General features: G+C 28.4%; 1 protein-coding gene and 1 pseudogene across 2 annotated transcripts; both read right to left on the reverse strand.

Moving 5' to 3' along the window:
* Positions 1-5,337: 5,337 nt before the first annotated feature.
* LOC129904807 (U2 spliceosomal RNA) lies at positions 5,338-5,500 on the reverse strand (annotated as a pseudogene).
* Positions 5,501-10,532: 5,032 nt separating this feature from the next.
* Positions 10,533-12,830, reverse strand: LOC129904247 (uncharacterized). 2 transcript variants are annotated; one of them, XM_055979789.1, is made up of 2 exons: positions 12,354-12,830; positions 10,533-12,259 (listed from the first exon to the last, which is right to left on the reverse strand). In XM_055979789.1, exon 2 carries the CDS (start codon positions 12,189-12,191, stop codon positions 10,755-10,757), a length of 1,437 nt encoding a protein of 478 aa, XP_055835764.1. In that variant the 5' UTR covers positions 12,192-12,259; positions 12,354-12,830; the 3' UTR covers positions 10,533-10,754. The 2 variants fall into 2 exon arrangements, with proteins under 2 accessions (XP_055835764.1, XP_055835765.1); XM_055979790.1 differs by having other exon boundaries at positions 10,533-11,962; positions 12,354-12,827.
* Positions 12,831-15,149: the final 2,319 nt, after the last annotated feature.

Raw genomic sequence — 15,149 nt, forward strand, 5'->3', positions numbered from 1 at the left:
AAAGAGAACAAATTGAAGATGTAGTTCCCTTGATTGTGTGATTTAATGCCGCCGCACTTGAAGTCCTCAATTGAAGGTTGTTCCCTTGATCGTATAATTATATTGCTTAATGACATCTAAAAAATAATTGAATAAATAAAATTAAAAAATGAAGAAGATGTAATGACATCTTCAAGACATTGTCTTAGGAAAACATATAAAAACTCACGAAAAGACATTATATATGTGAATTTTTTTAATCATATTACAAGCCCAAACATGAAATAATATATGTAAACATTGTTGAAAGTTATAAACTAATTTCAAGAATACTTACAAAGCATATTATAATAAATACTTTTTGTGTATAAAAGAATTAAAATTATATATGTATTATGTTGGTTTGGTTTGGATTCGATTTGACTTTTTTTTTTTGTTAATACCAAACCAAACCAACAATAATTGATTTTTTTTCAACATCAAACTAACCAAACCAAACCACAAGTTGATTTTTTTGTCGGTTTGACTTGGTTCATCGGTTCAGTTTAACTTGACGGTTTGACTTGACACCCCTACTTCAATATATGTCACCCGAAAATATAATTTTGCTAAAAAAACATTGTAAATAGCTATTGATGTATTTAAATAAATATATTTAGAAATTTAATATATATAATATAATATTTTAATAAAAAATGTTACACTGATCATTCTTTAGTTTATGTGGCTCTGTCACTGCTAAAACAGATGCTTCAATTAAAGCTTTTCATGCTAATAGTTGCTAATAGGGGACTCCTTTTAATGTTTCTGAAATTTCAGGAAAAAAAGCTCCAAAATATTTAGAGAATTTGCTAAATAGATTTTTGTCCACACACTAATATTTTTTCACTCTTATGTATGTTGATAAATTTTTGTGGTCACACACATGCTGCAATGATACATCATTTTGTTTTGTTTTGTGATGGAGAAAAAGGCCCCCACCTTAGCTTGATCATATATATACTAGCTAACTAGTACTTCCTCAGTTTTAATTATTGTTTGGAGTAGTATTTTTTTCTTTTAAAAAAATCTATATATATATATATATTGTTAAAAAATTACTATTTTTTAATTAAAATTTTCTATTGAAAAATGTTCAGTGCTATTTTTATAGATGTTTTGATTGAATTAGTGAGAAAAGAAAAATATTCATTGACTATTCTCATTATTTCAATGAAAATATGTTTCTCATCATATGTACTAATTCAGTGGAAATAAGGTGAGAAAATCATGTTTTATAACATTGTTGATTTGCGATGGAAAAATGTTTTGTTTAGTCATAGGTTCATTTGAATATTCAAATTTTGACATTAGATTTTGCTATCACACTGCATTTTAATTATTGATTGAATATTTTCTTAATTATGATACCACTAACATGATTTATGAGGGACTAATGTTTTGAACTCTTAATTAGTTAAATTAAATCATATTATAGAATGGGAAAAAAAAAGTAGACTTGTTAAAGGATTCGAAAGATTCGTTCATTATTCCAATAATTACATATTTGATTTGGCCTATAAACGAATATGCAAGAATGCGTTTCATGCTTGTTTTGAGTAATAGCGAGGCATGTTTGGTAGGGAGGAAAATATATACTTTTCAACTTCTTTTTTTTTGTTTGGCTGGTCAAAATATTTTAAAAATATTTTTTTAAAAATAAAAAAATGACTTTCATTACTAAAAAAGGAAAAAAAAAATCAAATAAATGACATTCTAAGTTTATAATTAATTATCTCCTTTCGATCTATCCACCCAACACTCCGAACCCCCACCCCTTGATTATCCAATCCCGAACTCCTACTCCTCACCCTATTTTATCCTCATAGCATTTTGCTATATTATATATAATTAAATATACTTGAGATAATATCATTTTACTTATTTATCAAATATTAAAAAATATATAAATTTATACATAAAAAACTTACTTATTTTTAAAAAAATATGAAAAATATTTTCTGTCATACCAAACACTCAACAACTGATGTCTTACATTTATACCAATTACCAAAGCAGTCTAACCAAGACCATGACCAAGAGGTTTAGTTCTCTAATTTTGACTAATTCAATCACGTCATAGTTAATTTTGTTTTCATCATTGCTTACGTACATATAAAAATATACTGTAGCACAACTTAAAAGTAAATGAGATCATTAATGGATTAAATGGGGAAAAAAGGCTTATTATTCACATGTACCACCAAACAAATCATGATTAGATGCTAAGTACATAGTGTCACGGACTTAAACTTCAATTAAGACTTTCGGGCGGTATTTGATAACTTACTCACGAATCTTTCACGATCTTGCAAGCTCAAGTAAGCCTTTAAGACTAGATCGCTAAGGGAACGCTAAATTGTAAGAAAGACAAGAGAACTTTTATGAAGAAGGTTTTGTATTACTTGGAGAATGCTTGATTTCTGGATGGTTTTTTATAAATGAATGTCCCCTCTATTTATACTATTCCTAAGGGGCTTAAGTGTAAATAAAAATTTCTATACAAGTACTTCCATATTTACAAAAAAGTCCTTACTCTAGAATTCTCTACACACTCTAGCGAATTTCAAGTCTTTCAAGACTTCTCTACAAGTTTCTACAAAAATCTAGAATCTTCCACTAACTTCTCCAAAACTCTAGGTTCTTATCCCTTCTTCATGATCAAGTGACGGATCATAACAATAGGCCTTAACATAGCAACTGCCAACAGCTAGCCACACCTCCTTCCACGAAATGATCTTCTATATCCACTTACAATTTAAATTATTTTTTTCTCATAAAGTCCTATGTGTTATTTTTAGATATTTTTTATGCTAGTTTTTAATTGATATTAAATGAAAAAAATTTATATAATTAAAATAATATTTGTAATGAAATGTAAATTAAATCTCTCCCACACCTTCTCATAGTTATGGTTGGGATGATAGATTTAACTCATGAAAATATGACTTGTCTAACCTATTCCGATTTGAGCACATTAAAAATACTTATATTTATTAACTTAGCCATTTTGATCGCTCAATTCTACTTATCTAAAAATTAGACCTACTCAAAGCTAAATATGTAGTCCAAGTGGACCCATGCGAAAAAACCGAGTTGAAATATTTGTAATCTTTTTCTTCTTGTTTTGTTTTGTTTTATTTGTTTGGTATAGCCATAATTTAGATCAAACGTTTTATTAGATAATTTAATAAATTATAACAAAAGAATTAATAAACTTAAAATTAGATTAATGATAAGAGTTGTACGAATTGAGCTATATAACTCAATATTTAGGTCATCTTAATTAGTGGACGTATAGCTGCTCAAGTAATGTTTGGACGAATTAATAATATGTCTATTTATTAATTTAATTTATTTTATTTTGTCTAAACTATTAATTCAATTCGTTCATTTGACATTCCTATTTATTACTATTTATAGCTTTTGATTTCGAGCGTGATAAAAATTGGATGGCTTGGAGTACGTTAAAGAGCTGATAACCATAATAATGGAAAAGAAGAATTAGGGGTGTGTTTGGTATGGAGGAACAGTTTTCTATTTTTTCATAATTTGTTAGTTAATAATTTTAGAAAATATTTTTTCTAGAAAAATGAGTTACTTACATCAAAATAAGCTAAGAAAAATGACTTTTTAAATAGAAGTAGTGAAAACAAATTATAGAAATGACATTCCACATTCATTGTATCTTCCAACCCCCAACACCCCCCAACACACTTCAGCTTCATTCCCACCTTCTGTAGCCCTCATCTGCACCCCATTCTCACCCAATTCATACATCTCATAATATTTGTCTAGATTATATATAAATAATTTTAAAATAATATTTTTTACATACATACCAAACACACACACAAAAAAATCTATTTATTTTTTTAAGAAATATTTTCTAAGAAAATATTTTCAATATGAATAAATACAATATTAATTCTTGTTTTACGAATTGTTTGCTTTTACTTTATGACGAGGACTTGAGGAGGTGGAAGAGGGCCGTAAGTATATTCCTATGCAAAGTGTTATATAAAATCCTTAGTAATGTGATACATGATAAGAGGATCCAAATATTATCATGAAGCGGTAAATATTTTTTTATTTTGAATAAAAAAATTTAGATTTAAATTTTAGATATAAATCTAAGTTAATCGAACATCAAAATAAGTATTGGATATTGAATGGAAAACAAAAAAAAATCATGATCAAGAGGATAACCATGGGTAGTCTAAAAAATGAGCATATATATTTTTTAAGTTACTTTTTGTTGTTCATATTTTTTACTAAACCAAACAGCCCTAAATCTCGACTTAAGCCAAACAATTTCCCATATTACATATTTCATTTAGTAAATGCTAAAGTTAAAGTCATTTTCATTTGGGGATATATTTTATTAGTACGTATACGGTATATCCACCTAGAGTTGATGTGAGCAAACCATAATTCTTTTTTTAAAAAAAATATCCACCGTATATACAAGTCTTTAATAGAAAAAAAATTGTGAAAAGACCTGGTATTAAGTTTGTTTTTTTCACTTTTTCCTCACTGCCTTTCAAGAAGTAATCATGCCATTGCATGCTCAAATACCCCACCCCCACGCCCCACCCCCTTTTTTCCCATGAATTTCAAGTTTCAAAGTAGATTTTTGAAATTTATAAATTGTTTGAACTAAAATTGTTGACACGAAAGAAAATATATCATCCAAAAGTTTCATACATAAATGGTATTTCAAGTTTATTCTTGATCTTCACTATCAAATGCCCCCAACTCCCCATCCCCGCACACTGAACCCTCCACCCGTCTTTTGGGGTGGCTCAAAAAAATCAATGGCCTAAATTCAAACCTTTATAGAAGGTGTTAAATTTATCTAATAAAATTTAAAATATTTTTATTATAAATCTTTCTTTTTTATTTTTATAAAGACATTATACAATCATTTTGTACCTATCTTGATTATTTACTCTATTATCTCAAATTTAAAATATTTATATAAGAAACATATACTAACGATTAAGGGATGCTTTTATAAATTCACATAATTTAATAATCTCAATTTTGCACCATTAAGTAGGTGTCAAACTAATTTCATACATTAGAATTTTCAAGTTCATTTTGAATTAAAACATGGTATAATCAACTCTACAAAAGACTTCATTGAAAAATTTTAATAGTATTGTTGGTTGGTTGTCTTAACTTTAATCTTATTGGTAAGGAATTTTCACCTTTCAATTTCCGTTTCCTCACTAAAAAAAATAAGAAACTTTATCTTTTTTATATATTGCATAATGTTTATTGTTCTCTAATTTATACGAAGGTATTATTTTTTTGATGGGGTGCGTCAGGCCCGTGCAATAGTGCAACGCATGAAGGTCCAAGTAGCAATCTACTTGGATAGACATTCCACTAAAAATATGAGTTCGATATCATATGAGTTCATAACTTACATATTAAATATTAAACTAATAAGAACATATATTACATGTGAAGAAATTTGATTAGATACATAATTTTAAGGAAAAAGAAAGAATTTGAAAGTGTGGTCTGAAACAAAGTATAGAAATTTTGTAGCAATTAATTATCTCACAAGGGATAAAACGAGAGGTTTCATATCAGATTTTTATCAAATATGAAAAGATATTAATTTTCTTTGTATCGATTAAAGATGAAAAAAATGTCACATAAATGAAGATAAAAAAAATATAAAATTTGAATTAGTATATCAGTAACTTTTATCAGATTTTAAGAAAGAAATATAAAATCTAGTGTTTTTTATTCATATTTTTATAACATATATAAAGGTGCCGATTGACCCAAATAATTTTTGAGACAAATTTGATTTTTTTTTTGGGTATTAATATTTGGCCATATAATTTGCTATTACTTGACAAATATATTTGGCAAATATCCAAGTTCCCACCTTCTAGAAAAAATTAAAACTTGAAAACTTGAGAAGATTTAAAAATTTAAAAAATACCTCAAACTTTTATATTTTATAAAAACACTCATTATTTATTGTCGGGAAAAGATTGTTCGTAGAATGTTGGAAAATTTTATAAAAGAATAGTTTGTTACATCCTCCTCCGGAAAAAAATAGTTTGAGTGACAATAATGGAAAAAAGAACAATTGTTTTTAATTCGATTAATGTATTGTTCTTGTCATATTGTTATTTTGTTGTTGTTGATTGTTATCAATTATGTTATAAGTTTTTTTTAACGAAACATGTTGATTATAAAATAATAACATAAATTTATGGGTTATTTTAATAATTTTTAAAACTTGCGGTATAAAATAATATTTTTTAAAACAGTCAAATATTTTTAAAATTTTTTTGGCCAAACACACGATGAAATTTCACCTAAAAATTACTTGCCAAAAATATTTAAAAATTTAGGACCAAACGCTCGCTAAATTTGGGGCCTTTGATTTGGGGGGCTTAAAGCAAATGGTTTTGCCCGCAGCCTGCCCTGCCCTCTTCTCAGCCTACGCCCACAATGTATTTTTAAATTACATATAAATATATTTTAAATAATATTGTTTTACTTATTTGTTAAATATTAGAAAATAAATAAAAGTTTCAATTAATACAATATATATGCCAAGAAAACATTTTTAAGGAAACATTTTCATGATTTTTTTTTCGCTTCCTACGTAACACTACTAAAAATAAAGAGTTCATATTTTAAAAGATCATTGATATATGAGAATTTAATTAACAAAGTTATTAAACTTTATTTTATATCAATAAAATCACTCAATTTAAGATTTTTATCTTCAAAAATTATTCAACTACATTTATCACTAAAATAAATTTGATATGACAAAATAAATTAATTTTTAAACCAATAAAAAATGGACCCCATGAATAAATAAAAATTTATCGTAAAACCCATATGATGCATTTTATTTTTATTATTGTGCATTTTTAAAAACCGACCTAATAAGGTCGGTATTTTTCCATTTTTAAAAATTAAAATCGCTTTGAAAATTCCACCTCATGAGGTCCATTTTTTCGGACAGTTTTTTAAGTAGTGAAACACACCCTATAATTTATAAGAAAAGGGCATTTGTATTAAATTATTTGAGTGTATAACAAAGAATTAAGAGAATAGCTTTCAGCATACATATAGTTCAAGATCATAAGTAGTGTTGGAAGAAATTAACATGAAAAAGATGAAGCAGCTTTCTCAGATGGAGAGAGTGATGAAGTTGAGATAGAAATAAATTAAAGATGATTGATGGATATATATATATAATTATATATAATAGTATGTAATACATAGTGTGTGAAGCAATTAATAATCATAGCTAAAAACCAGATTATTCTGTTGGAATTGGGGCCACTATGATTCCATATACCTTTCTTTCTCACATGTCTTCCCTTCCCCCAATCCTTTCAAACCATCAAAAAATCTCATTCCTAATCATCTCTCCCTTCTTTTTCACCTTTATTTTTTGCCTCCCCTTTTTCTCCCTTGGTAACATTCACTATCATTTCCATTTTGAAACCAAGATAAATTATTATATACTCATTTTATAATTTCTCTAATCTCCTAATTAATCATTTCGATTCCTCTGAAATATTGTACCATACTCCTTTTCCTTTATTTTCTTTTCGCTTCATAGTTGAACCCCTGAAATTTGTCGGATTATTTCATTTCAACATTCGAATTAAGTCTTGTTCCAACTGAATATCTGAACTATTAATAAAGTGTTCCAACTGAATATCTGAACTATTGAGGTGAATGTGTAAACTTAAAGCAAATAACATGTTTTATGTGGTTAACCAAACTATCTAATAGACGAATGAGAATACACAAAAAGAAAATTCAAAATTTGAACAAAAAAAATCTAGTTGGAACACTTTATTATTAGGGGAGATGTTCAATTGAAACATGACTTACTTAGAGTATATAAATGAAATGTTCTGACAAGTTTAAATGATTGATTGTGCATTAATTAAGCCACCTTTTCTTATGGGCTAAAATAACTCAACATGATAAAATCCTAACCATTTTAAGCTAAGTCACACGATTTTATTATTATTTTTTTTCAAAAATAGAGTATCCCATACATCTTATATGTTATAACTTCGTTCTTTTTTTACTTTTTATGTGAGACGTTATTCATATACACCCAACAATTTTTCCTTTTAACTAGGTTCCACATAATTTATAATCATTCATTAGCTAATTTGGAGATTAACTATGTACTGGTCATATTATTCGAGTATCTACAGCTACTAAGTGCACATGCTTCTCCCTTGCGTGTGCATCCCAAGCTAGGGAGAAAGATAGTAAACTGTCTCACACTAACAAACAAGCAAAGGCTTGAGCCTCACGCCATCACTTCGTCATCTCCATACTCAATCCCGTTATTCTGATACTAATTCTTGTGCTCAAACAATGCAAAGGTACTCTTAGCATATACATGGTGATCAATATTTTCCTCGTTGTGATTCATGCATTTTTTCTTAAAAGACTTCACACCATTAATACTATCCCTATAACTTATATACAACCTCGTTTCCTTTTAATTTTTTACGTGTGACTTTATTCACACATCCAACATCTATTTTATTTTTTTTAACTTCTATTTTCAAGAATGACAAAATTGTCGCTCTTGTTTTTTGTTCTTAAACGAAAACCATTATATGTCATACAATGAAATCAAAAACTTTTTGTACTTAAAATATAAATGATTTAATTCACAAATGAATTGAAGGTCAAACATAGAAATGGACTTTCTGTAAGTTTGGAATAGAAGTTTGAAAGAATTAGTACACTTGCAGTTAATATGAATTGTAAGATCAGTTGTGGGGACTCTACACAAAAAAAAGAAGGGGTGTGTGTGTGGGAGGAGTGGGGGTTGAGTTAACTAAATTAAATAGTTCAACGTACTAAAATAATAGAGACTTGTAACGAGAATGGTGGGTCTTAAAAAGGTTCTTATTAATGCTATTTTTGGTACCCACTTGAAATTTTATTATTATTATTGTTTGCTTAATATTTAAGAGATGAAACTTCTGAAGATCTAAGTCTGCAGTTGCAACATGTAAAAGGTCATAAATTGCACTAATTAATTATTGTCTGTTGAAAGAAAAGTATTCTGCCGACTATTCTAAGAATTAATAGTTTATTTATATAACTGAAATTTAAAATATAAAAAGAAGAAATTCAACAATTAATATACATATTGTAATTTTTCGATAAAAGATGCGCTAATGAAACACCTTAGCTTGCACCTCCCTAGTTCCGTACCGTGCAATTTTTTTACACTATCACTATATCTTAGCTTGTTGTAATGGACAATTTATGTTATTTTTTAGACATTATTAATATAATATATGCTATGATCAGTGTAGAAATTAAACTCGAAGAATTGCTATACTTTAATCTGTGCGTTGAAAACCAAATAGGTGATTAGTAGGTTAAAGATTTTTTTATCAATTCCCATATGACAAATGTGAAAACAAGAAGTTATGCACTGTGTTCTGGTTAATATTCTTAACCTAGGAATTTATACTTCTGTTTTCTTGACTTTTTCAAGTTTGTTTGGCTGTCTTTAGTTGACTAATTAAATTCACCCTAGCTAAAGTAAATGAAAAGGTTCAGGTTAAACCGACACGTAATATGTTTTGTGGAAATTAAGCTTCTAATTACTAAGTGATAATAATGGTTGACTATAAATGAGAAAAGTTACTGGATGAATATATCATTAGCTGAATTAACAAAGTAATTTAGGTCCTTCCTTTTACTGTTTTTTTCTTTGCGTGTGTGTGGAGAAGTCCGTTAAGATATTTCTGAAACAATCTATTAGGCAACACTCATAATTCTTTTTATTATTATTATAAATTTACAAAGTATATTTTGCATAAATTTCTTATATACTTCTATAAATAACTTATCTAAACACAACTTATATTGTCATTTTGTTTCTTGTAATGCACTATTGAAAAAAGCGAACTTCCGACTAAATTTACTGAAAATTGACTTGTCCAAAATATTTTTGATGGATTTTCTCTAAACAAAAATCCTTAACGAAGAGCTAAATTTTGGTGAATATACCCCATCGAAAATGTGTCATATAGGAAATTTTATTTGTGTCTATGCCTAGCAGGGAATTTTATTTGTAGATCGATGAGGCAAAAAATTACACCCAATTACCTCGAAAATGAGTCGTTTTAAAAATGATGGACCCATGCTTCATGAGAAAATCTTCAAGGTCACAAATCGCAAGTATTGTCTTTGAGACAAAATTAGTTAAAATTTTGAAGTTTTGCTCATAAACAAACGAGATAAAAAAATAAATTAAAATCACTCATTTTTGAGATTATTCCTGTAATTAAATCATTCATTCAAAATGTGTAAAATTACTCCAAAGGAATAACACGTTAATAATTGTCAAAGATTCTACTTACAATACGAGCGGTTCATATAAATACTTCCAAAAAAATAAAAAAATTTAAACCGACTTAGCATATGATTAAGAAAAAATAAGACTAGATATATAATTCTACAAAATCCAAAATTCTCATTCTACCAAATATTTAAAAATCATCAAAATAGTACGTAGTACAAAATATGCTACTATATCTACATGTGTATTACAACGTATATAATTAAACTAAAAATAAAATACAATTAATTAAGATGAAAAAACTCACCAAATTGATCAAAGTCATCAATTTATAGTCAGCAACGATTTCTTTTTTTCATTTTTTCAGAAGCAAATAATAATAATAATTCTAATCAGAAGGACAAGGCCATGAAGAAATTGGTCCTTCACCAGTTGAACACACATTTTCCAAACCCTTATTAATCTCAGGATGAAATTCTGATGTAGAAGAATTACCTGAACAATTCAACTTGTTGTAATTTCCACCACCAACATTATTACTATTATTAGCATCAAAAGATCTCAGCCGTTGATTTTCTTGACCCCCATCATGATTATTATTTCTCCACAATCTTGTAAGATTATTTCCATCATTTCTTGCTTGACTAGAAACATTATTATTATTCCCTCCTTGAAATCCACTGATCAGATTTGCACTCACTTGTTGTTCATGACTTATCCCAAGTTCATCTAATGATGGAACATTAATCGTATTACCGCTTCCTCCTCTTCCTTGTGACGACTTTGTGTTAAAAACCGATGCTCCAGCATTGAATGAAAGAATTTGATTCTGCATGTTAAACAAGTTTTGTGCTTGTTTTTGTATTCCGAGATGATTTGAACCTAATTGGAAATTGGTCGAGGTAGAGGTAGAGGCCGAGGCAGTACTAACACCAACAATTGAGTGACTGTTGTTGTTGTTTTGGTTTCCAGTGTTATTTGTAGGCATTAAAGCATCAATCATGCTAGAACTCAACAACGATGATGAAGAAGTAGATGAAGAAGATAATTGTGGCATGAATGGAGATACTTGAACCTTTTGTGCTGAAGGCCTCAAAGGGTATAATGGTCCAAGAGAATCCAAATGGCCCGACCTCATGCCCGATCCAGCTGTCGAAAAAAGATCAAGGCGGCGAGTGTAAGGTGAACCAGTAAACGGAGCAGTAGGGATGCCGGTGAATTCCTGAACCATTTGGCGAAAATTCGTTGTATCAGTAGTGAGCACGGTTGTTGGTGCTCTCCTTGACGCCCTGGTCCGTTTCTTCGAGTTTTTCGCTACATTGGGCTGGTGATCGGGCTGGGCCGAGCTTGAGGCCCGTACAATGTTAGCCGGTTCAATTGATGGTTGTTGCATTGTTGGTAACGAACTCGAACCGGAAAAAGGGTTTTGATTGTGATGAAGAAGTTGAACAGCAGCAGCATTTGATGATGGAGCTGATGAAGATGCAGTAAAATTGTTGAAACTATGGTCAGATCTTAAAGCCCGAGACGATGACGACGACCACATAAGATCGTTCGTGTTAAATTGAGGATTTGAACTTTGTGGGAACAAACTAGCTGCGGTGTCAAAGAAAGTATTATTGGGATGTTGTTGTTGATGATGATGAGAAAGAAAAGGTGGATTATTATTATGATGAGATGAGATTGAACCAAAATGAGAGAGTGAATTAGGATTATTATTATTATTATTATTATTCAAGAAAGTTGAAATGGATTCCCCACGTGAATCATACTCTTCATCACCACCACTTGAAGATTGCATACTCCCACTATTCCCAGAATCCATACCTTTTAATAAATTTTTTCCTCAATAAAAAGATTGTTAAGGAAGAAAAGTCTAGTAATTACTAAAACCTGCAAAATAGAAAGTGATATTTGCAAAGATTCAAAGCTAGAAACACCCAATAAAAAAAATATATTAAAGAAAAGATTTGAGAAAATTAAGTACCTATATGTTGAACTTCCTTGATAGATGATCTAAACAATTTAGCTCACTTTCTTGGACCACAAGCTTGTACCCGGATCCAACAAATTTTTTTTAAGAATAAAAACAAATATCTTCTATCAGATTCTCATTTTTTTCCCGATGGATTAGGGTTTATAGTGATCGAAAGGAGGCAAAAGAGAGAAAAGAAAAGAGGAAAGATGAAAGGTTAAATATAAGGGGTTCTGAAAGAGATGCAGCAAAGTAAAGTAAAGAGTTTTCAAGTATTCATTTAGAAAAGGAAAGATGGAATAGGTGGGGGACTGGGTGGGTGGTGGGGTAGGACATTGGAGGTGAGCAAAGAAGCTGCCGGTAGGTGGCAACGGGTCAAACTCAAAGAGATAGAGATATGTACATAGATACTGAGAGATAGTATGAGGTGAAAAAGAATATCTCACTTTAGATTTAAAGTGTGAAAACAAGAAAAATGAATACTAGAAAAGTTTCATGGAAGGGAAGAGAAAAAATAAATATAAAGTACTCTACTACTATTATAATAAAGTGAAAAAGATATTAGAAAGAACAATTTAATACATAAAGAGTAGGTAGCCAACTAAACTTGCTTAAGTTGTCTTGTGAACTTGAAGCATCCCGGATCAGGATGGCAGTGGGATGGAAAAATTGATTTATTTATTTTTTATCAAAAATTTTAAATTAAAAATCATAATAGAAAGTTTTAGTACTAGATCTTACACAACATAAATTTAGATTAATTGATACTTTAAAATGAATAACAAACACCTGACTTGCAAAACCAAAATCAAATTCAATGTTTAGAGGTATGTTGTATGTAATTGTTGAAATATATTCTTCATCTTAAACCTTGAAAATCACGAATTTTTTATAGAGTGAATTTTATCTTAATTAGAGTTAATTTTGAATAACAAAATAGTTAAACAAATAATGTAAGGTTTTTTTATTTTAAAAAATACCATTTGCTACGGCGCGCCGAATTGTCACGTTGGTTCAATATGTGAGAATGTTCTTTAAAAAATGGAGGACTTGTCTTATATGAGAGTTAAGAAAGTAATTAATTTTTGTAATATTTTATATTCTAGTATTAAATAATTCTTGTGACTATGTTTTAGAATATCAAAACTTCATTTAATTGTAGAGTAAATTCATTTGGAATATCCATTAAGCAATTAGGCGTAGGTCTCAATTTCAAATAATAGGTTGATTGGTTATATTAATCTTACATATATTATTACCTATATATTTAGGTTCATTATTTAATACTCCATCTATTTCATATTAACTGAATTTCTATGTTTGAATCTTTTTTCATGTTTACCCTTTGCATTAATGAAGTTTTGTAATTTTCTAGGAGTTAAGGGATTATTTATTTTTATGATTTCATATTTAATCATCTTTATAAGGCTGATTAAACAAAAGGATAATAGAGAAAAATATGGTTCAAATTTTATCCTTAAATACTTTTCTTAATATGTGTGCATTACTTTAGAAATTCAGTTAATATGAAATAGAGTGAGTATAATCTAATCCTTATCAATTATTTGATGTACAAGACAATTTAATTAGGAGCTTTATAACAATTTCTTTAATTTAACTATTTTTTATATCAATTATAACCAGATGGTATACTTATTTGAGAAAGTGATGCTAAAATCTTATGAGGTTCTAAATTTTTTTTCTTTAATTTTCTTTTTGCTCTTTTAGTTTTCTTGTAATTAATATATTCTTTTTGTTCCATGACTTATATGCACTGTCTAGCTTTTTTGCAACCTATGAGTTCCGGTGGTTACAGAAAATCTGCTTGTGTGTGACTATTTTTATAATGAAAAGAATAACATGCAATAATGCAATCCATCCAATATTTTATTTTAAAAGCAATTAACAAAAATTGATGTACAGAGGCAATATATTGTGTTCGTACCTCATCCTTTGACCAAGTCAAAATATGGACCATCCAGAAACTTGAAAAATTATAAAAATCAAACATTATTATTATATGGTGTAATAATTTAACATAGGAATCTTTTGGCAGCCACGTCGATAAGAATTAAATTGTGAATTTTTTGCCGATTATTGGATAACTATTTAATAAATGTTTATTTCTTATTTCTCTTGAAGTTTTTGAATTTTTATACAATTATATTGTCTAAGGAATTTTTTTCAGCAAATAACTTTTTTATGAAAAAAATAATTAAATCATAATCTAAAATTTTGTAATTTATAACAAAAGTTACACGAAATCGTAATGTATTGTGGATAAGATTCAACAATATATCATCAAATATCAAATCTATGTCTAATGATGTTCAAAGAAATATTTTTCAAAAACTATATGTATCATGAATACAATTTTTAAAATAAAGACAATTTGTACGGCAAACCAAAAAGAGTTATTTGTATAAAAATCAACCATTAATACTCGCTTTTGTTGGTAGCCATCAATTCTTTGTTGAAGTTCTTACGTGTGTGAAGGTATCAAAAAAATTAAACACAAGTTCAAATGTAGGTAGATTATGCACTCACTGGACATTTGAATATTATTCATCATGAATATTCACATGATATTTGAAACTATACTTTACTAAATAATAAATACATATATATATATATATATATACTCTTATCATTTATAATAAAAATGTTTAAATGAATAGGCTTCATAGTGATTAGTTCAACCACATTCTAGTTAGCTACAACCACATTTTAAAGGGACCAAAGAATATAAATAAATAAATTTAAGCGCACATCTCTTTAGCTATTTAATAAGTAGCAAGTTGATAATGT

Source organism: Solanum dulcamara, chromosome 9 (assembly GCF_947179165.1).
Source record: "Solanum dulcamara chromosome 9, daSolDulc1.2, whole genome shotgun sequence".
Classification (NCBI taxonomy): domain Eukaryota; kingdom Viridiplantae; phylum Streptophyta; class Magnoliopsida; order Solanales; family Solanaceae; genus Solanum; species Solanum dulcamara.

Bases quoted from the DNA above. Each gene is read 5' to 3' on its own strand.
- LOC129904247 (XM_055979789.1), bottom strand. From the start codon at position 12,191: ATGGATTCTGGGAATAGTGGGAGTATGCAATCTTCAAGTGGTGGTGAT.